Genomic DNA, 21,293 nt, shown 5'->3' on the forward strand with positions numbered 1-21,293 from the left:
TCCCAAAATATGTAACATGCTTCAGGACAATCAACAGCTGGGATTTCTCGACATTGGCAACTAATGGGATCGTGATGTCAGACTCACTAACTTCATTGATACATGGCGTCCTATCCCTTCTGTGTGGCTCGATGCTCATGCTGTTGATCACTTTATTGGCTGTTCCAGACTTTAATTTACATCAGCCGCCGTGAAGCTGGAATACTGAGTAGTGCGTGGTTTAACAATACTGAATGAGTGAATGAATTCGCTACTTGGTGTGAGGGAGTTGGGCATTATGCCGCTTTTTTAGCAATATTCCCAGCAACATCACGGCAGAAAACATCAGAAATGGGCTTCACACAATGTACCCATGTCGGGAGTCGAACCCGGGTCTTCAGAATGACGATTGAGCCCTTTAACCACATGGCTGCCCCACCGTCCACTTGGAACACGTTTCAGTTACAGTCTGTAACCAGTGTCGCCTTAATGCTGTCAGGGAGTACAAGGGCGTACAACGGGTGTTACAACTACACTTATGGTGCCGACAAACCAATATGAAAAACGAGGCGAATCTGAATTAAACCAATGAGCATACGCTCTTGCATAGTTTCAGATAATGTGTAATACGTCCTCACCCATGGCGCTCTCGTGCCTCGTAGAATCATTGAATTCGTTTTCATAAAGTTGAAACTGGAATTGTGTGTTACTGTCATGGAAATTTGCTAATCGCTGCACTAAGCAATATCCCAGCTGTCCGCATATTTATAATCGAGTCAGGATCAGACAATCTAGTGATCAACAGCATGAGCATCGATCTGCGCAAGGATGCGATGACATGCCATCCAAGTCAGCGAGCCTGTTCACCCGATTCCGTTGGTCGCCTCTTACGACAGGCATGGGTTGCTGATCATTTCTTGCCCGACTCTTCACGGACAGGACAGCGTTAACGCCTATGGACTGCCCAATCTCAAATGGATCTATGGGTATAGTGAAGTATCTGGCGAACACTTGAGCAGATCACAGCGTACACACACGTAAACTGTAAAAGGAGCGAGTGTGGCTTCATGCCGCTTTCAGCAATATTACAGTAACATGACGGTGGGTGACACCAGAAGTATGAGTGAGTTTAGTTTACGCCGCACTCAGCAGCATTCCAGCTATATGGCGGTGGTCTGTAAATAATCGAGTCTGGACCAGACAATCCAGTGACCAACAACATGAGCATCGATCTGCGCACTTGGGAACCGATGACATGTGTCAACCAAGTCAGGGAGGCTGACCACCCGATCCCGTTAGTCGCCTCTTACGACAAGCATAGTCACCTTTTATGGCAAGCATGGGTTGCTGAAGGCCTATTCTACCCCGGGACCTTCACGGGTCACCTGAAGTATGCTTCAGACATTGTTCTCATGTGGGGGAATCGAACCCGGGGCCGACGTGCGAACGCTTTAACGAGTAGGGCACCCCACCGGCCCCTATTTCTGCATACGTCTCATTTTGTGTACCTCTCTTTTTGCGTACTCAGTAAATGAATGGGGAGTTGAGAGACAGATTTTGTTTTCGTTTTTTCAGAAAAAAAAACAGTGAAGAATTGTGAACGCGTTAAACAACAAGTTCGGCGTGACAAATGAACACTTTAACCACCCAAATGTAAATTAAAATGTGCTCGGCAATTTACTCCTGAAATAAAGTTTACGTAAGTGAGTGAGTTTCGTTTTACGCCACACTCTGCAATATTCCAGATATATGGGGGCGGTCTGTAAATAATCGAGTCTGGACCAGACAATCCAGTGATCAAAAACATGGATGTGCGCAACTGGGAACCGATGACATGTGTCAACCAAGTCAGCAAGACTGACCACCCGATCCCGTTAGTCGCCTCTTACGACAAGCACAGTCGCCTTGTATGGCAAGCATGGGTTGCTGAAGGCCTAATCTACCCCGAGACCTTCACGGTTAAAGAACAACAACCATTGGTAAAGACCATGTTGCAATACCCAACCACTTCAGATTAACGAGTCCAGTGTAAACACCGAGTGTTCTTGAACTTCCTTTGGCAAGTCTGTGTACAGCAGTAAACTTGGAACTATATCTGACAAATCGAAAACACTACTGAAAAAAACACCTGCACGTTTCAGGAGGTTTATTCCGCCCACCAATGTACACAGAATACTATAAATACAGCAGCACTTTAATACAGGGTTAGACGAGGAGAGGCCTTCATTTCTTGCCTTTTTTAACCGTCTTCTTCGCGGGGGCCTGAAAGTAGAAGTTGGGAGCTTATGTCAACAGTACTGACATGGGATGGAGTCAGTCAGCAACCTTTCCCGGTTTTCTCATCAACAGTCATCTGCATAATTACCTGACCATAGAAACAAAACCTAAAATAAAACTGCTTAGCAGAGGAGTATTTAAGTGTCGGGCTACTTTTAGACCTTGTCATTTGTAAGGGAAACATTTCACCAGAATGAGTATACTGAGAAATACGTATCTACTTCATGATCAGAATCACATCGCCATACCAGCAAGTTAACATCCTATGTGAGAATTAACGACTAGTGAGTGAGTGAGTTATTTTTTACGTCGCACTCAGCAATATTGCACCTATATGGCAACTGTCTGTAAATAATCGAGTCTGGACCAGACAATCCAGTGATCAACATCGTGAACATCGATGTGCACAACTGGGAATCGATGACATCTGCCAACCAAGTCAGCGAGTCTGACCACCCGATCACTTTAGTCGCATTTTGTGACAACCATGGGTTGCTGAAGATCCATTCTACCCCGGATTTTCACGGGTCTAATAGTTGTATGTAATACGTCTGGACTACACAATCCAGTGATTGGCATCTTGGTTATCGACCTGGGCAAATGCGACACGATGGTATGAGCCAAGTCTAGACCAGAAGCATGGGATGTAAAGACCATTTTTTCTGGATCTTCTCTGATGCGAAACCAAGAAAACACTTAATACCTTTGCAGCTGGTTTCGCCTTCTTTGTTGCTTTCGAAGATTTTGCATCGTCTTTACCCTGCTTAAAATAAAAATAAAAACAGTTGGTAATGAGCGAGTGTGGCTTTAGGCCCCGTCTAGAAATTTTCCAACAATATCACGGCACTGAACACCTGAAATGGGCTTCATACATTGTACCCATGTGGGGAATTGGAAATAAATTTTTCCACAAGACAAGTACAAATTCTGACCAAATCAGGATCGACTGTCATACTGATGCCCAGACGGATTTTACAGAATGTACTGTTTTACGCCGCTTTTAGCAATATTTCAGCAATATATCGGCTAGAGGCACCAGAGTGCACTCGTGTCGGGAATAAAACTCTGTCTCTGGGGCGAACGCTTTAACATGCTACTTCTCAAAACCATATGGAAGAAGGGGAAGCATCTAGCGAGTGAGGTTTTACTTAGCAAGGTCCTACAACATCCGACCTGACACCGCTCACCAAGAAAAAGCATGGTGCTTGTATCTGTATGTGAAATCAGACAAGGGCCCTCAGTGTCACAGGTGTGACAAGCACGACTGTGTAAAACGATTAACCCAAGACCAGCTAATGTTTCATCAAAATTAAATGGAAGGCAGAAAAAAATAAAATAGAAATGAGAACAGTCACTTCAGCATCTATCAACATTTTTGTCCCATTGTTACTTTTTAGGAACATACAGTGCATTATAAATGTCATTTCAGATTCATTAGAAACTGTTTAGCAAGGCACGTGTTCAAAAAAGGCCCATGTTGAGTTTGTCTTTTGTCACTGCTGACGTTGATCGAGTCCATTATCCTCGCACACTGTATTCAGTTTTACAGAGCAATATTTTACACGTAACTGTCGACTACAACAGTGTCTCCTATAAATATACAGAAGACAATACTTTACTCTTTACGAAAAGTCCGTCATTGACGCTTTATATTTCGCAAACACCTGGCGTCAGCGATTTTCGGGGATCCATTCCAGGGCTCGATTTAGTACATTGTTACTTGCACTGACGCAACCCGGAGGGGAGTGGAGTGGGTTTAGTTTTACGCCGCACTTTGCAATATTCCAGCTATATGGCGGCGGTCCGTAAATAATCGAGTCTGGACCAGACAATCCAGTAATCAACAACATGAGCATCGATCTGCACAACTGGGAACCGATGACATGTGTCAACCATGTCAGCGATCCCGACCACCCGATCCCGTTAGTAGTTTCTTACAAGTCGAATCACCTTTTACATCAAGCATGGGTTGCTGATGGCCTATTCTACCCCGTGACCTTCACGGGTCCCGGGGACAAGAAATGGACTTCACACATTGTACCCGTACGTGAGGTATCAAACCCGGGTCTTCAGTGATGAGTGAACGATTTAACATTAAGGCTACCCACATCTTGAAACATGTGTTCTATTAGAGTGACGCTGCTTTCAGCAATAATCCTGCACGTCACGGCTTCTAGACATAGGCTTCAAGCATTACTACGGCGTGGGACGTAAAATGGGCATCACGTATTCTCCCCAATCGTCGAGAATCGAACACGGTCATCAGAGTAACAAGTCAACTCTTCAAGGCTAATCAGCGCCCTTACAGTTATTCTATGAAGACATTCGCGTTGTCTATTTATATTTCGGGGTGCTCAAATTATTGGCAACATGTACGTTAAGTTGTCGGAACATCAATACATGCATGCCTGAGGATCGCAAACAGTGACATGTCAGAAGCGGCATGAGCCCCAGGGTCGCAGCTCCTGATCCCTACTACATATCTATCTGCACGTCCCACGTCAGCCACGCAGGGAGGGGGTTAAGTAGGGGTGGTAATGAACTTGACGAAACTTACCACAGCACACACAACCAGATACCTCATTGAAAACATAAATGAAGTAGCAAAGCGCGACAGCTACCAATTAACTGTGTTGTGACAGACTTAGGGCTCACAATGCCCTTTACGGCGCGGGTGGTTGGAGTACTGCCGCTCGTCATTGGACAATAGAAGCAGATTACCAGCGATTGGACAGGGCCACAGACAGCATAGGAATGCATGTTATAATCCTGAAATGATATGCAGAGGCAGGCCCAAGCCACGCAGACTCAGTCTCAAAGAGGCAAGACGCTGGTCAAACGAGACGGACAATTGCCAATGATCAAAGGACAGATTCCAACATGGCAAACACCAATTGAAATGTTGATAGGGATTATCTCATAGTTTAGTACGGCTTCGCCCTGTCTGCGAGTTGAGACTATTGTTCCCTGCCAGCATTCTCGTGTTAGTAAACCTCCCAAATCCTACACCACGAGTTCACCCCTCTCCCGACCAGGTGTCTTCCTATTGAAAAGAGTTCGCGGAGGTTTGATTTTATTATGCGGATACAATCCTATTCAAATGGCCGTTTTGGCTTCAATGATCGGTAGTTTTATGTGTCTCTAACCCGCCGTGACTTAGGGTGGAGTTCACAGGTGGCCACGGCGGAACCCCATTGGAACCCTCTATGAAATGATCAATTATTCACAAATCGGCACCAGTGGAAGATATTACTATTCAATTGATAGTACTTCTAAAAAAAATGCGAACATGACCTACCATAAAAGTCAGCAATACTGCTTTCAGCTCACAGTGCAAAAATGTGACATCAACCTCATGGCATTGAGCTGGAGAAATATTCCAAGAACTTGACTTTTGTCAGAGGAACAGATACAGATATGCTGGTTGGGACTTTATACAACTGTGTCGCTTGTCACTTTTCAAATATACCTCTGGAGCGTATGACTCAAAACGATTCTATTAATCACATTCTATGAACTAAATACCGGCAAAAACACGATCATATGGTTGTCTGTTTTGATCAATACGTCTTTGTACGGTTGCGTGTCTCAAGCGTTGGAAGAGGCAACGGCGGCCATTACCTTTGGTACTGACACACTACCAGCAAGTTCAGCGGAATAACTGATTTTAATGTAATTATAACGAAATAAATCATCCCTCGGTCCTAGTGAAAATAATTGTTAGAAAGCAAGATGCGAGCAGATGGATGAAAGTGGAACCATTTTTTGGGACAAAAAACACGTTGCGCCCCGTTGTTCGCTACGCCAAGCTTCATATACAAGTAATATTTCATACTACACTGCCGTTGTCAAATGGCGGGTGTAAAGCGTCTGACAATGCCTTGTTGTCTGCCCTGACGGTGCCGCTTAGCCGCTTAATGCACCAACTGTCTCTATGGCACGTGCTTCCCCTCTTATCCTCATTAATTCCCCATCTTCTAACAATTGCATATTATCCTTCATATCAACACCACAAATGAGAATAGTGGGACAGTTTGTACAAATCTGCTTTGAGTATCGTAGACAGGAGAATATCAGCGCTAACACCCCCTTCTCCACGACCACACCAACGTTAGGAAGGGTATGATAGATGAGGTATGATGGATGGTCTGTTGAGGGGAGGGGAGGGGGGGGGGAGTTGAAGAGTCATTGACCCACAGCTGCCTCACTATCGGCCCCTCCCTTTCCCTTGACGGCTTAGAAAACATGACACAGATATACTAGTATATAAAGTCAAAGTGCATTCGCTAATTCCATATTTTGTTCGCGAGATTAAATGTTTATCTCCTATAGGTAGCCTCTTGACGGCTGCTTATACTCGATAAGTCGATTGAAATGGATTTGATGTGGCATTCGGGATCATTGCATATATATGACGTGCATGGGTGATTGTATGTGCAATCCACCTTGTATGTGTGTACACTAGCCCAGTTTTATGGGCGAGGTGAAACGGGATTTACCATCATCTTGGGAATATGACAATATGCACGTGTGTGGCTGCTTGTACTCGTCCAGGCTTAAGCTTGTTTTCTAGAGCAACCTCACAGCATACTGGCTCACAACCGACAAGTCCTTGTAGTACTTTTTAATGGCGAGCACCAGGCACTGACCAACAAGTACCTTATTTTAAGATCTCTCAGTATGGACGAGGACGGGCATCGAACCCGCGAGTTTCCGTTCTCCATGTGGGAGCTCCAACCACTTCACGGTGGACGTTGTTCCAGTTGGAAGAGGCGGCTAACCATTTGAAACTTAAAACTGATTACAAGGACATGGTTAGCCTTGAGACTTGAGTCTGAAGTCTGTGTTTTATTCCCTTGTGCCATCTGGGCACAAGGACACATCCCTTCAGGCCATTGACTGACCACAGGATAATGAGTGAGTTTAACTTTAGGCCGTTTTAGCAATATTCCAGCAACGTCACGGCAGTATAACCCAGAAATGGACTTCTCACATTTTAACAATGTAGGGAATCGAAGCCGTGTCTTCGACGTGACAAGCGAACACTTCAACACTACTCCTACACCCCGGATGAGACCTGTTGACCTAGACTAACTAGCACACGATCCCAATTGTCCGGAACACCGAACCAGCACGCACTCACCTTTTTGCCTTTCTTCTTTCTGAAAACAAAATAAAGACCCATGTTACTATTTGTCACCAAGATGAGTATACCGAAAGGCAAATGAAACATCGCTGGAAAATGTGCAGAGGTTCAGTGGATTGATGTTGATCTCTAAGCAACATGACCATAGCTGCTGTGTTCAGAAAACTGAACGAATGCCATGATTCAAATTGGCACTATACCCGAATGCATACATGATCCCCCTTAACTTTTTCAATGTTGTGTTTGTGAGAGCTCTTCCCTTTCCACAAAAAGCTATTTCTAATCTGAAACCAGGCTATTCGACCACCATTCATGTTTACCTTAAACTTGACTTACGGTGCATATTGAGAAAACGGGTACAGTTACTGCATGTATACTTAAATGTAATCATTAAATGTGAAGACTACGTTTCTTTTGCCTTTCAGCATAAATATATAGGGGTGGCGGTGGAGAGGTGCGGGTGGGCTGGTATTCCATCGCAGGAATCGCCTTTCGGACGCTTACCACTGTGGCAACAGCTATGAGAAAAAGAACCTTGCCGCAGACCCAACCACATGAATTTTCCGGCAGGCAGCGCCGCTGGGCAAATTGCAACACTAAGAAGACGTTAGTGACCCCTCAACACTTGCAAGAAACGCTTTACTAATAGGGCTTACCCGGCCCGTTACATTAAAACCTTAAAACATACAGAAAAACACAAAACATTACGTTTTCTCCGGTGTTTCCTCTTCCTCATCTTCGTCTTCATCATCGTCATCGTCGTCATCGTCGTCCATATCTTCTTCGTCATCCTGCAAGACGACCCGTATGTACTCATCCACCCTTATTAAAAACCTTTCCAATTTGCAAGAAGTAAACCAAACTGTAAGACGCTTAATGTCTGTGCTTAAGTATCCCGGTGAAGCATGTTTAAAAAGACCAGGTATCGGAGGGTTAAAGATTTCTCATAGAAGTCAATAATACTTCAGTACAGGTCGTATAACTATTGTTCCAGGAATTCTGGCTCATGTTAAATCGAAAGCAGAAGACACTGCAACACCAAACAATCATTTAAGTCGACATTGTGGTTACTGGGACCTCAATCTCTCCTGGACTACACTGTTCATACGTTCAGTAACTGCCCTTATGAGTGAATATGGTTTCACGCCGCTTTTAGTAATACCGGCTAAATGGGTTTCACACATTGTACCCATGTGGGGAATCGAACACGGGTCTACAGCGTGAGTAGCTAACACTTTAACCACTGGGCTATCGAACCGCCCAACTACACTTAAAGTTTTAGATAAAAGTAAAGGTTTCCTGTTGTCTGTGTTTATATAGATACATGACTCTAGTGCTGTATGTAGAAGGTTACCTACGTTGTAGTAACTTATGCCCATCCTTTATTTGTGAATGCGTTTACATTAAAATGGGCGCCTTTCCTGTCCCAGATTGTCAATGCAGATTAATATGTCAAATTATAAGAATAGGTGGCACGTCAGTCGCCGGTAAACTAAGGATGGGCTCCACAACCTAAATTAGGGATCGAACGGCTGAAGTCGGAGGAAATAACGCCAAGCACTTTAACCATTTGATTATAATAATGCGTCTTTTGAGACATAAAACGTGATTTTGATGTCAAAGTGTACATTTAAATAGGAAAACATATCCTTATCAGAAGCTGAAAGGTGTATCATTGCTATCCCTTGATCACATTGGATCCCAATCCACAAGGTGAACATATGCGCTAATACTCGCAGCAATTTGCCCTGTCATGGTGGGCTTCAGATGGGATCTAGTGGTGTGCAGGGTTACACTGTGACAAGACGCGAGCTCATCTCTGTCGTAAAAAAACAAACTTACTGGGGGTCGAGTTGCCAAATGGACTTCGAATGGACAGTAATTGGTTTAGGTGACCATCTGGAACCATTGGGACCGAGTGACCCTAACGCTAACTGTGCTGTAACGCTGTAGAAGAAAGCGGGAGAATTCAATATGACCCTTCATCAAAGTTCTTATGTTGGGTCGCAGTAGTTGTCTATAAAAAGCCAGCGCTTAGTAGGTTATACTACTTATGTTACCACCGACGGATCATCTGGACTATTATCTAGTTATTCAAAGTGACCACGCGATACCACGTTTAGTGATGCCTTACATGTGATTGATGTATTCTACTCAAAATAAGTAGTGGGCCACCATACGTATTACCATAGTGACGAGTTAATTTAGGCTTATGGTCCTTTTAGAAATATTGGAGCAATATCACGGCGGGGTAACACCAGAAGTAGGATTCACACCCTGTAGCTCAGTAGGGAATCGAAACTGGGTTTTTGCGGCGATCACCAGGCTACCCAGTAGTCTCTACGACTAGTTGAGCCATTGCTGGAATAATCGAATATGAAAGATAGATCCATCCACAGCAACCGATATCTGTGCATGTTTTTAAGTTCATAAAATACGGTAATTTCAGGGGAAGCGACACATAGATGAGGTACAGATGGGGAGTGGAGAAAGGTGTGTGTGGAGGGGGGGGGGAGGTCTTGTACAAACCACGTCTGCAGCTTGACATCGTGGGGAGGGGCAGAATACAAGCTAACAATTACTAATTTTATGTACCTGAGCGATGCAAAACTGTCAATAAACAGGACCACAGTTAAGGACCAGACGATTCCTCCATGGGACTGTAATTTGTCAGGTAAGTTGAAGTGTCAGACAAAAAAATCTTAGTTCCTTGATATTTGTTGAGTAGTATATCTATCATAAGTGACAAGAATTTTGGTCACACAGAAAACTGACACTGGGGTGCGGTCACCCATACAAACCTAGTTTGCTCGTGAGGTCAGAGCCACTCAGAGTTAAAGACCTTGGATCATGGTAGAAGTGGTTACGCCAATAGCGCGAACTAGTCTGGCACCGAGACAGGTGTGAACACATGCTGTCACATGTGAGCAAGATGGACTTAAGATGGTGTTAAGATTGGTTAAATCGCCTTCCAATGTGTCAAGGATCTGGGGCTTGCAGTGATAGGGAATGTTCCGTCAACACGCCCCATAATCCCTATTTACAAAACAGTCTACCTTTCAAGACTTAGGATCCGACATCACAGAGGGGCAGGAGTTATGAGTTTGTCCACCGCTTTGTCTCGATTCTAATCACTGCCAATAGATCAGTTCAAGACCTCAACTTTAGCATCATGGTGTCTGACAAATGTGTCATAGTACTCAACGTTTGCTAAGGATATTCTTTGTCTGTGCCACCTATCTGCTGCTACCTGCTAGAAAATAATATTGACTATTTGACAAGCATGGGTTGATGAAGGCCTATTCTACCCCGGACCTTCACGAGTGCATTAAACAGGAAGTGAGCGAGTATCGTTTTAAGCCGTTCTTAACTAGTCCAGTAATATCACGGCAAGGACACACGCAAAGGTCAGTGGTCACTTTAATATTAACTACAAAGTGGACTAAAGGGAACCCATTTGACGAGAGCCTTTTGTCAGATTTACTTCTGAAGAACCGATTTATCAATGGACTATAATACAGTTGTTAGGATAAACCCAACACATTTGGTGTTTTTGCTTGACGTCCTACTAAACAATGTTCCAGCTGTATTGCCTAATTGTGTATATAATCAAGTTGTGGGCCAGAAACTCCAATGCTTCCACTGATGTAAGGGGTTCGTAATGAGTTAAGTTAAACGCTGTTTTAGCAATTTTCAGCAAATTTTCCAGAAATGGGCTCCACACATTGAACCCAAATGGGTAATCGAACTGAGGTCTTTCTTGTAGTAGAAAGCGATATCACTGCTTATCAATCACGTCAATTAATGCATTGGCTGTCCAGACTAACATTTACAGATCGTCATTTAGCGCTGTGTTATAATCAACAAACACAGGCCATATTAGGCGTCTAAACATATTTACTCCTTAAAAATTAAAACCCATTTAAAAAACATGGCCTGAGTGAAGTGAGTGAGACGGAAATTAAGCCTAGCTAATGTATCAGCAGCTTGCGACTCTCAGGTCGCATTACATCGCCGCCAGCAGCCACGGAGTTAATCTATCAACATCTGTTCCGGGGCTAATCGGCTTTTCGAGCCATATTTCTACCTGTAATCTAAACCTACCCTGTTCCCCTGGCCCGTCTCTGTTGATGAACAACATAGGAGAAATAACCCATGGTGACAAAATAAGGATTGGGGTTTCACTTGATTGAAATTTTGTCCAAATGATAGCACTTGAATCTGATCCAAAAATTCAGAAAATGTAATACTAACATAGTATGTTGAAGTAAAGTAGTGAAATCAAAGCCTCGCATAAATCTTGTTTCAACTCAAGCGCCTGTTTTATACACTGTCCCCGCCACCAAGGACATTCCGCCATGCTGCGGGCGTCCTCGCTCGGCAGGCAACAGTTCGGCAACATGATCTGCTTGATGCTAGTAGCTATTTCTCAAATGAACTAATTAAAAGTGTTTAATTTCACTAATGACCACAAGTAACAATCTTAATCGTGACTTAACAAAATGAGCCGAGGCATTCTGGGTCTATTTAGTATGTGTCGTGCAAGATTAGTATGTCTACTTAAAAACGCAGAAAAATTTAACAGTGCTGACGAAAGCAGACGGTGGGGTGAGATCGGGTGAGATCGAGTTTAACGTGGCGTACAAGATTATTGTACTTGCATACCAACGTGTACTTGTGTCTGGCAGGTTCTTATAGTCGTGACTGAAGTTTCATAGTGATTGCCCATCCAGACACTGGAGCGGTTTAACATGAATACCTCACTCAATGTACTGACGGCGAACCCGTCCTTGTCTCACTCCTTTCATGCCAAGCACAAGGCATGGTAACAACAAGTATAAACGTATCTGTCACGTCTTTCATTATGACGTGGCTGGGGATTTCCCGTTTGAATTAATGCCCTGTTTTTAAATACGTATATCCATGGTGCTGGCAATAGAACAGTGTGTGTGCGCGCGCGCGCGTGTGTGTGTGTCAAACCGAAAACAAGAGCACCGATGCGAATGAACGAGTACGGTTTCACACCGTTTTGGCAGTGTTCCAAAAATGTCAAGGAGGGAAGCAGCAGGAAAAGGCTTCGCACATTGTACCCATTTGAGAACCCAACCGGGTCCTTTGGCCTGACGAGCCACAGCTTTAAACACTATGCTACCCCATAGCTGGGTTGCTAGCTGCTGCGTACTGTCCGCAGTCAGTGTCAAAATATATTCAATATTATTCCAAATTCTGAAGAAAAGGGAAATAAGCCAGAAGAACCAATGGCTGCCAGCCCATCCATATCCTGTAGACTTACGCCTCAAAGAAACAAGTCGACTCTTGAGTTTTCTGAAATACTATCTCAATAAACGAGCTTCCCGATATCTGAATCATCTTACCCCAGATACCGCCCCCTAAAAAATTCTACCAGGGCAAGACATGTGAAAGGACACCTACAAAACCAGTATTTGGCCATGTAGTATAAGTAAAATATTGGAACGCTGACTTTCCAAACAAGAGAGGCAAACTCTATATCACGTGTCTGACAATGTGTCTAAATTTCAGCTTATACGTGGTCCCTGAAGAAAACTGTCCTACCATTTTATTGTGGATTTATTGTTGAACATGTTGAAAGACGTACTATTGCCGCATGGCGTGGTGCCTGTTTCAAGTTCTAGACGTAATCAATTTCATGTGTGAAATTGAGACATCGTCTCTTTCTTTGGGATACTCTAAGGTTTATCTGCATCATAAAATTCAAGACAGCAAGAAAATGACTTCAGTGAAACCTACTGGACTGTCAGATGGTTACAGTATGTGTTGCTAAATTAATTTTGAGGCTGCATTTGCCTAAGAATGTGCACGGACACACTAAACTTACCTCGTCTTCGTCATCCTCGTCCTCAGCACTTACTTCCATCTTTCCTTTCTGCAAACAATTAATATACAGCATCAAAGGGGTTTAAAAAACGGGGTAGGAGATAATGCACTGACTTCTCAGGTGTAAGTTAACTGTCACTGGGGCGAGTGGGTTTATTTTTACGCCGTACTCAGCAATATTACAGCTATATGGCGGCGGTCTGTAAATAACCGTGTCTTGAGCAGGCAATCCAGTGATCAACAGCATAAGCATCAATCTACGCAATAGGGATACGATGACGTGTGTCAAACATGTCGGCAAGCCTGACCACCGATCCTGGTAGTCACCTCTTAAAGGTTTGGTTTACTGAAGATTAATTCTAACCGGGATCGCGTTGCACTGGAGTGAGTTTAGTTTTATGCTGCTTTTAGCAATATTGCAGCAATATTGCAGCAATGGCGGCGAATCCCGGAAATAGGCGTTATACTTTGAACCCAAGTAGAGGATGGAACCCGGGGTCTGCGGCGTGACGAGGGAACGCTTTATCCATTAGGCTACGCCATCACTTCTTATACTTATAAAAGTCTGGGAACCTTCACAAAGCGTTCACGGCCTGGATTTGCGAAGGTCTCTTAGCGCTAAGATAGTCTTAAGTTAATGTTAATGTATGCACTTACGACTATCTCAGCGCTAAGAGAGCTTGGAAAATCTTGGCCCAGGTTGCCATACGGATCGCATGTTTAAGTTGGACCATTTCGATACCATTACAGACTGAAGGGCCACAACAGTTTTGTGAAACGCTGATGGTGGCTAATAAAGCGTGGTTAAATCACTGAACAGTCATGGTCCCAGCAGATGATCATGAACCAACCTTCGACTTCCCCGTTGTCTGTGAGATGGCCTTCCTCTTCTGGGACTTCTTCCCCTTGGGTGATTCTTCCTCTTCATCCTCGTCATCGTCGTCCTCGTGTTCGATGTCGTCCTCGGTAAAGAACTCGGACTCGTCTTGACTCATGTTGTGTTCGGGGGGAAACTCTGGAACCGGATGGCAGGTGACAGGGGCACGTGTTAAACAAGAGGATTGATGTTGCATCACACATGCATTGTAACAGACATGTTTTCCTCTTAGCTTTGCGTTCTGGTCTAACGTGTTGTAGAACACTACCACCGGGACTTCTGTATTCTGGTCTAACGTTAACATGCCAGATATATCGTGACGTCAACTAGCATCTTGTAACTTCCTATCATACAAGGTGGCATACCAATTATCGCATCGTGACATACCGTCATACATCGTGATCTATCACACATGGAGACATACCATCATACATCGTGATCTATCACACATGGAGACATACCATCATACATCGTGACCTATCACTCATGGAGACATACCATCATACATCGTGACCTATCACACATGGAGACATACCATCATACATCGTGACCTATCACACATGAAAACATAACATCATACATCGCGACATACCTATCATATCCTACATATCAGCTAACCCAGTTAAGGGTATGTCGACATACCATCATACATCGTGACCTATCACACATGGAGACATAACATCATACATCGTGACCTATCCATACATCGCGACATACCTATCATATCCTACATATCAGCTAACCCAGTTAAGGGTATGTCGACATACCATCATACATCGTGACCTATCACTCATGGAGACATACCATCATACATCGTGACCCATCACACATGGAGACATAACATCATACATCGTGACCTATCCCTACATCGCGACATACCTATCATATCCTACATATCAGTTAACCCAGTTAAGGGTATGTCGACATACCCACTAGATGTTGGCCACCGATATGTACTGGCCCTGAACCTTCCACCAGTCGGAATGTCGTGCTACAGGCGCCGGCAAAACTCAGGTCCATCGTCAACTGAAAAATGTCCATATCAATCACAACAACCAATTATGCCTTTTGTTTGTGTGTTCGTTTTGTTTGTTGTTTTGTGTTTGTTATTTTTGTTTTTGTTTGCTATACAGTAGTCAGTGGAAAGACTCTTGACGAGATAATCCTGTGAATGATATGGTGTACAAAAACCCACTGCCTGCACAAAGACATGTAACCAAGTCACCGAGTCTGTCCAACGGATTCAATTGGTTCCATCAAATACTGCTTGTGGATTTCTTTAAGGGAATGGGTTTGGTTCATGCTATTATGATTTACACCATCTGGGAAGAAATAATCAAATAAATGCTCTGACACAAGTGTCAACATCTGCACCGAAACTTTTTTACAAACAATCGCGAAGTGGAAGGGAAAGAACGGTCAAACGGGAGACAACTCTAGTCATAGGTTCCTGTAGAGTTTTGTTGCTGTTTGTCAGAAGACTGTTCATTACTCTATCAACACTTTCAACCGAGAACATAACATGGAAACTTCGTATGAACACATCTTGAATTCGGTGGTGGGTGAAGGCATGTTAAGCTGTACTCGAGAACTTTCCATCGATACAGTAATCAAGGATAAAAGTCTTGATGAGATAATCCTGTGAAGGATATGGTGTACAAAACTCCACTGCATGCACACAGACATGAAACCAAGTCATCGAGGCTGCCCAACGGATTGAATCCGTTATTGGTGCCATCAAATATTGCAGGGGACCACTTCAAACCAGGAGTCCACAATGGGACCGGGCAGTTTTCGGGCGTGAAGTTAAGAAGGCGGCTCTAAAATCTCTACTTTACATGCATGTGTGGTCGTATGCATTTTTGTCTTATTCAAGGCCGCGTGTGCAATGATTCCATGATGGCGCTGACCACATGACTACTTTTACCTGTTAAAGAAAGATATAACTGTGAAGTCATTGACGCTAGTAGCTATCGAACAGTTATTGCAATGTACCAATATCGCCACTCAACACACCCCCCCCCCCCCCCCCCCCCCCCCCCCCCCCCCCCATGAAACTGCCTCTAGGCCTTCATTTTGAAAGAAACTTACGGTCTCCTGTCCTCCATTCCGTAACGAGAATAGTGGCTGTTTGATATCCTTATCTTCAAAACTCCTTGTCTCCACCTGCACAATATTCAATTCTCCTTTCACTGCCTCTGCTCCAAGGACAGACTGAAATAAGAATAAGGTACGAGTTCCTCCCTTTACCCCATCCCAAATGATATTTAAGACTTAATGCATGCTAAAATTATTAGGTAAGGGTTCCACCCTTTACCCCATTCCAAATGATATTTAAGACTTAATGCATGCTAAAATTATTAGGTAAGAGTTCCACCCTATTTAAGATTTAATGCATACTAAAATTATTAGGTAAGCGTTCCTCCTTTCCCACAAACCAAATAACATTTATGAAATAATATATACAAGACATCTACTAAAGGAATCACAAAAATAGCCTAAACACAAATTAAGCATAATATATAGGGTTGAACCACAATCTTCTTCTGCAGATTAACATAGGTTACACTAAGTGGTTCAACTTAACACGTACTTAATTTTGGGGCTTCTAGCTATTTTCGGGAGATTTCTATTAATTGTTGTGGTTTGGTTTTGTTAGTAATTCTAGCATACATACATATCAATTTATAAGTATAATTTGAGATATAGAAACGGATGAACTCTTACCTTTCTGTAAATCTGAGTAAGAAATATACCGATGAACAGAAGGAATAAACCTGAATATAAAAATCACATTTGGCAGTACCTTCTAACGCAGTTTCAGAATCAATCCTTGCAATATCACGACCGCGGACACCAGAAATCGGCTTCACGCAGTTTACCAATGTGGGGATAGAACCCACGTTTGGATGCGACAAAGCTTTAAGTGCTAGACTACCTCACCGCCTGATAGATATGTACTTGTAGTACACCAATAACGAGTAACTAATTGCAATAAAATACTGACATTTCTGAGGAAGAGCGTGTGTACGAGGTAGTCGGAGTCTTCCTCCTCCTCCTGAAAAGACCATGTTTGGCAGGGGGACTCCTTTGTCAATTGGCAACCTGTGAGGAAAACAGTCACATCACAAGGCACATAAAATTTCTAGTAAAATGCCAGTTACTCCTCAAAAAATGCAATTACACATACATAAACAGACATGGGAGTAAATACTCAGTTGCTTATCTGGGGCTGTTTCGGTTGGTATTTTTCATCTGAAAACAATCTATAACCTGCCTCAAAAGGCAGTCGAGTCCGACACATCCATTAGTAGGTTTTGTCGTTAGTTGGTTGGACTTTGTGGTTGTTTAACACCACAGTTAGCAATATTTCAGCTTTATGGTGGCAGTCTGTAAATAATCGAGGCTGAAAAGAATACGGCAGTGATCAATAAGATGAGCGTCGATCTGCCCAAATGAGACACAGTGACAAATGTTTCCAGAGGCCCACCCGCCCCAGTTAGCTGCCACTACCAACAAACATGGGTTGCTGATGAGCAATTCGAACCAGAATCTCCAAGGGTGACATCTAAAGGAGGCATAAGTTGATGGGGGAGAATTCTGAATAGATGATGTGTCTGAACGAAGCATGCTGATTGTACGTGGTGCTTTTGATTATAGGTTTGATTCTTACTTTCGAATGTCAGAAAGTGAAAAATGCGAATAAAAATCAAGACTGAAATTAAAATCATAATCTGCAAAGTGTGTTTTTGAAGGAAGTGCGCTAGGATTTTGGCAAGTTTAAGTTGGATCTTAAAACGCGCTTGGGGAAACCTACTGACCTATAATAGGCAAACGGGTTATTACAGGCAGTTCTGCCTATTTTGCTATAGGCCGACTGGCCAATAATTTTGATATTTATCAAATAAACTTGAAGTGGTGCATTTCCGCGTGAGGACAGTAATATGATTCACGTTTTTATGTCCAAAGATTTCCATTCAAATGCTTTTTGAAAACTTTCATCAGATAATAATAATGGACTTTTGAAATTGCTAACTAAATAAAAGGAATATAATATATCTGAGAAATTTCACTGTTGTCAGAAGAAAAATCTATGAAAGATTGTGTTCTTAATGAAACACTTTTTTTCAGGCTGAGGAGGTCCATTAAGTTTTCATCTCTGTGATCAAATAAAACCATTTTGTGCGGAAACTGATAGTTTGTGAAATAATTCGAAACAAATGCAACTACAGTCCGATTGACCTATAAGAAAATAGGCAAAACTGCCTATAATATCCCTTTCGGCCTCTTTTAGACAGATCGGTAGGTTTCCTCCTACCTGTCATAAGCATTAAAAGGGTACTTCACGTATCAGAAAAAAATGACATTTTAACATCCCTGTAATGTAAATACAGCCCAAACTTCTATAACAGTTTTGTGTATTAAATGTGACAAAACGTAGTACGATCTATTTGAGAAATCATTTCAGAAATGAATAAAAAATAGTGTTTATATACATGTACATCAATATTGGTTCTTAAGATTGTGTGTAGAGGCTAATTTGTCGACAATCCCAGACAGCACGTGTCCGTGTTTTGGGTTTTATTGGGTTTTTTTGTCATTTTTTTCATGACTATGAAATAAATAATCGATAGACATGCCAGGCCATTTAGTCATTTTTAAAAGTCTTCGTAGGAACACTTCAACTGGTCCGACATTTCCAATACCCGGGTCATCGGGTTTTGGAAAGGGGCATTTCTTCTACATGCCACCACACGCAATGTTGTAACACCCAGCGCAGATCATTTGGAACGTTCAGTTTCGAACAGAGGCAGCTTATCATATTCTACGTTTTAAACAAACTATCTCACCCCAGAAATATTCCTTTGCGTCCCTTTCCATGTTTGCTGGCGAGCAACAGGTGACCGACCAGGCGCAATCTTGTTCCGGGTAAAAAGGGCTTTTCTCGTGAATCGCGCACGAGCTACGCGAGAAATGGCCACGTGACTCAAAAATCAACCCAATCCCGCATAAATTATGATAATTACACGAGTGACGAAAGGCAGTGAAGAACGAGATTTGTATATCAAAGATTATGATAATCCATATTATGTTATTTGAGGGGAAATGGTTTCTTTGTTTGTTTATTTGTTTGATTGTTTGTGTCTTGTTTGTAGTAGCCCTCATCAATATCCTAGCTATATGGCAGCGGTCTGTAAATATTCGAGTCTGGACCTGACAATCCAGTGATCACCAGTATGAGCATCGATCTACGTACCATGACATGTATCAGCTGAGTCAACGAACCTGACTACCCGATCCCGTTAGTCGCATCTTACGACAGGATTTGTTGTTGAAGACTAAATCTAGAAACAAAAAATGTCCTTGTTAAGCAAAGTCTCGGTCTTTCGTGGTGGAGCTCTGTGGTATTGCTATTGATTGTTCGAAACTCGGAATAACTTGTCTACTTGTCCATGGGATTTGTATCTCCAATAATGACTGATCCACAGGAATGAGTTTTACTATTTTTGACGTAATTTGTTTTAATTTTAATATTTGCATTTTTTTAAAGTTGTAACTTTCAACAGAATCATTGTTTTCGTCTTGAAGTTGCTATGATACAGACGACATACACTAGGGCGAATTATGATTCATATAGGCAGACTGTAAAATGTCTAGATATTACATTCCTGTTATACATTCGCAGATCGCTTCTTTTTGTTCAGTTTCAGAATGCATACAAGTATGATTATAAAGTAATTAGGATTATGAGACCAAATATAAAGACGCATATTGGCAAGTGTCTACATACTGGTGAGTGAACGTTTACAAACCAAGTAAACTGAGCAAGTGTAGAAATTTATCGCTCAGTATTTTCACTTCGACCCCGACCTCGCTTAGGTTACGTTACAAGTTGTGACATGCAAACTCCTTTCGGCCATGATTCAAATGCATATTTAACTACCAGTAGAAAGTAGTTTTGATTTCCTAATGTTATTTAAGTTTGTTTTCACCGACTTACAAAATCAAAATTCTCCTGGCAGTAAAATATGTATTTTATTGGTGGACAATAGCATTTTGCATGACATGGCTTATAACATAACAATTTCACTGTTAGGGAGGGGGGGGGGGGGGGGGGGGGCAATATAATATTTCTTGCAATATTAACGTCACTCCCACCCCCACCTTGCGTCCGTGGAAGAAGTCGTTATGTTACAAGCTGTGTCATGCAAAATCCTTTTGGTCATGATTCAAATACGTATTTAACTTCTAGTAAAAAGAACATTGGATTTGCTAACTTGATGAAAACAAACCATAACCTCAATAATTCTAACGGGGTCCCGTGGAAATATGTGGCTAGTGACACCATCACCCGACCCCGAGGAGCAACTGACGGCAACACAACAATTCGGCATGTCTTTGGTGACGTCGAGAAATCAGCAAAATGACGAGCTTCCTACACATTTTCTATATAACTAACTAAAAATCGTTCCTTCTATGACGTCACTGCAGCTCTCTGGCGACAGAGTTACGTAGCCTGTCTGTGGTTTCGTTTGCGGTCTAGAGAGAAGCAGACGGCTTTTTAGCAACTTTTAAGCGTTTGGTATTAATTAACCAGAAGTTTTTTTGGGAAAAAAAAAGAATGGTGTTCCGTTTATGACTCGCCAGAAACCTTTCATATGCAGTGGTAAAAAGAGCACCAAAAAAATGAATTTAGTTGTTCTTTCAGTTTCTTCCTACTTGGATGATCGTGGCTTACACCATGCCTGTGTCAGTCGTTTATAATCATGTGTTTCCACTTGCCCTCAATGCTATTTAAATATAAGCTTTGCAACCTGTTGGACCTGACAGGCCGCCACCATATAGATGAAATATTGCAGACAGCGGCGTTAAACAACATCTGCCAAATTGTTATCGTTGAAAAATGCAAATCCAGAACACGTTTACGTAAATCATTTAAGACTACAAGTTGTTGTAAGGTATTTATGAAATACCAGTCTGGCTGCTTTTACCACATGCGTTCTGTGGAATGTATATGGCGTTGACAAAAAAGTAACAATGGACACTGAATTCATCGCTGTGCTTTTTTACAGCAGACGACAGAAAACAGAGTTACCTCCCCTGATCTAAACCATTCTGAAAATGTAAATCTCAGATGTCGTCTCACATAATCGTAGG

At 42.5% G+C, this 21,293-nt stretch overlaps 1 protein-coding gene across 1 annotated transcript; it reads right to left on the bottom strand.

Moving 5' to 3' along the window:
* Window positions 1-2,095: 2,095 nt before the first annotated feature.
* LOC137265477 (nucleoplasmin-like protein ANO39) lies at window positions 2,096-19,147 on the bottom strand. The gene is made up of 10 exons (XM_067800882.1): window positions 18,986-19,147; window positions 17,143-17,240; window positions 16,227-16,349; window positions 15,065-15,161; window positions 14,110-14,273; window positions 13,260-13,307; window positions 8,111-8,193; window positions 7,400-7,418; window positions 2,960-3,016; window positions 2,096-2,241 (listed from the first exon to the last, which is right to left on the bottom strand). The coding sequence occupies exons 1-10, from the start codon at window positions 19,014-19,016 to the stop codon at window positions 2,203-2,205; spliced, it is 759 nt and encodes a 252-aa protein (XP_067656983.1). The 5' UTR covers window positions 19,017-19,147; the 3' UTR covers window positions 2,096-2,202.
* Between the last annotated feature and the right edge of the window lie 2,146 nt (window positions 19,148-21,293).

This window comes from Haliotis asinina, chromosome 15 (assembly GCF_037392515.1).
Source record: "Haliotis asinina isolate JCU_RB_2024 chromosome 15, JCU_Hal_asi_v2, whole genome shotgun sequence".
Classification (NCBI taxonomy): domain Eukaryota; kingdom Metazoa; phylum Mollusca; class Gastropoda; order Lepetellida; family Haliotidae; genus Haliotis; species Haliotis asinina.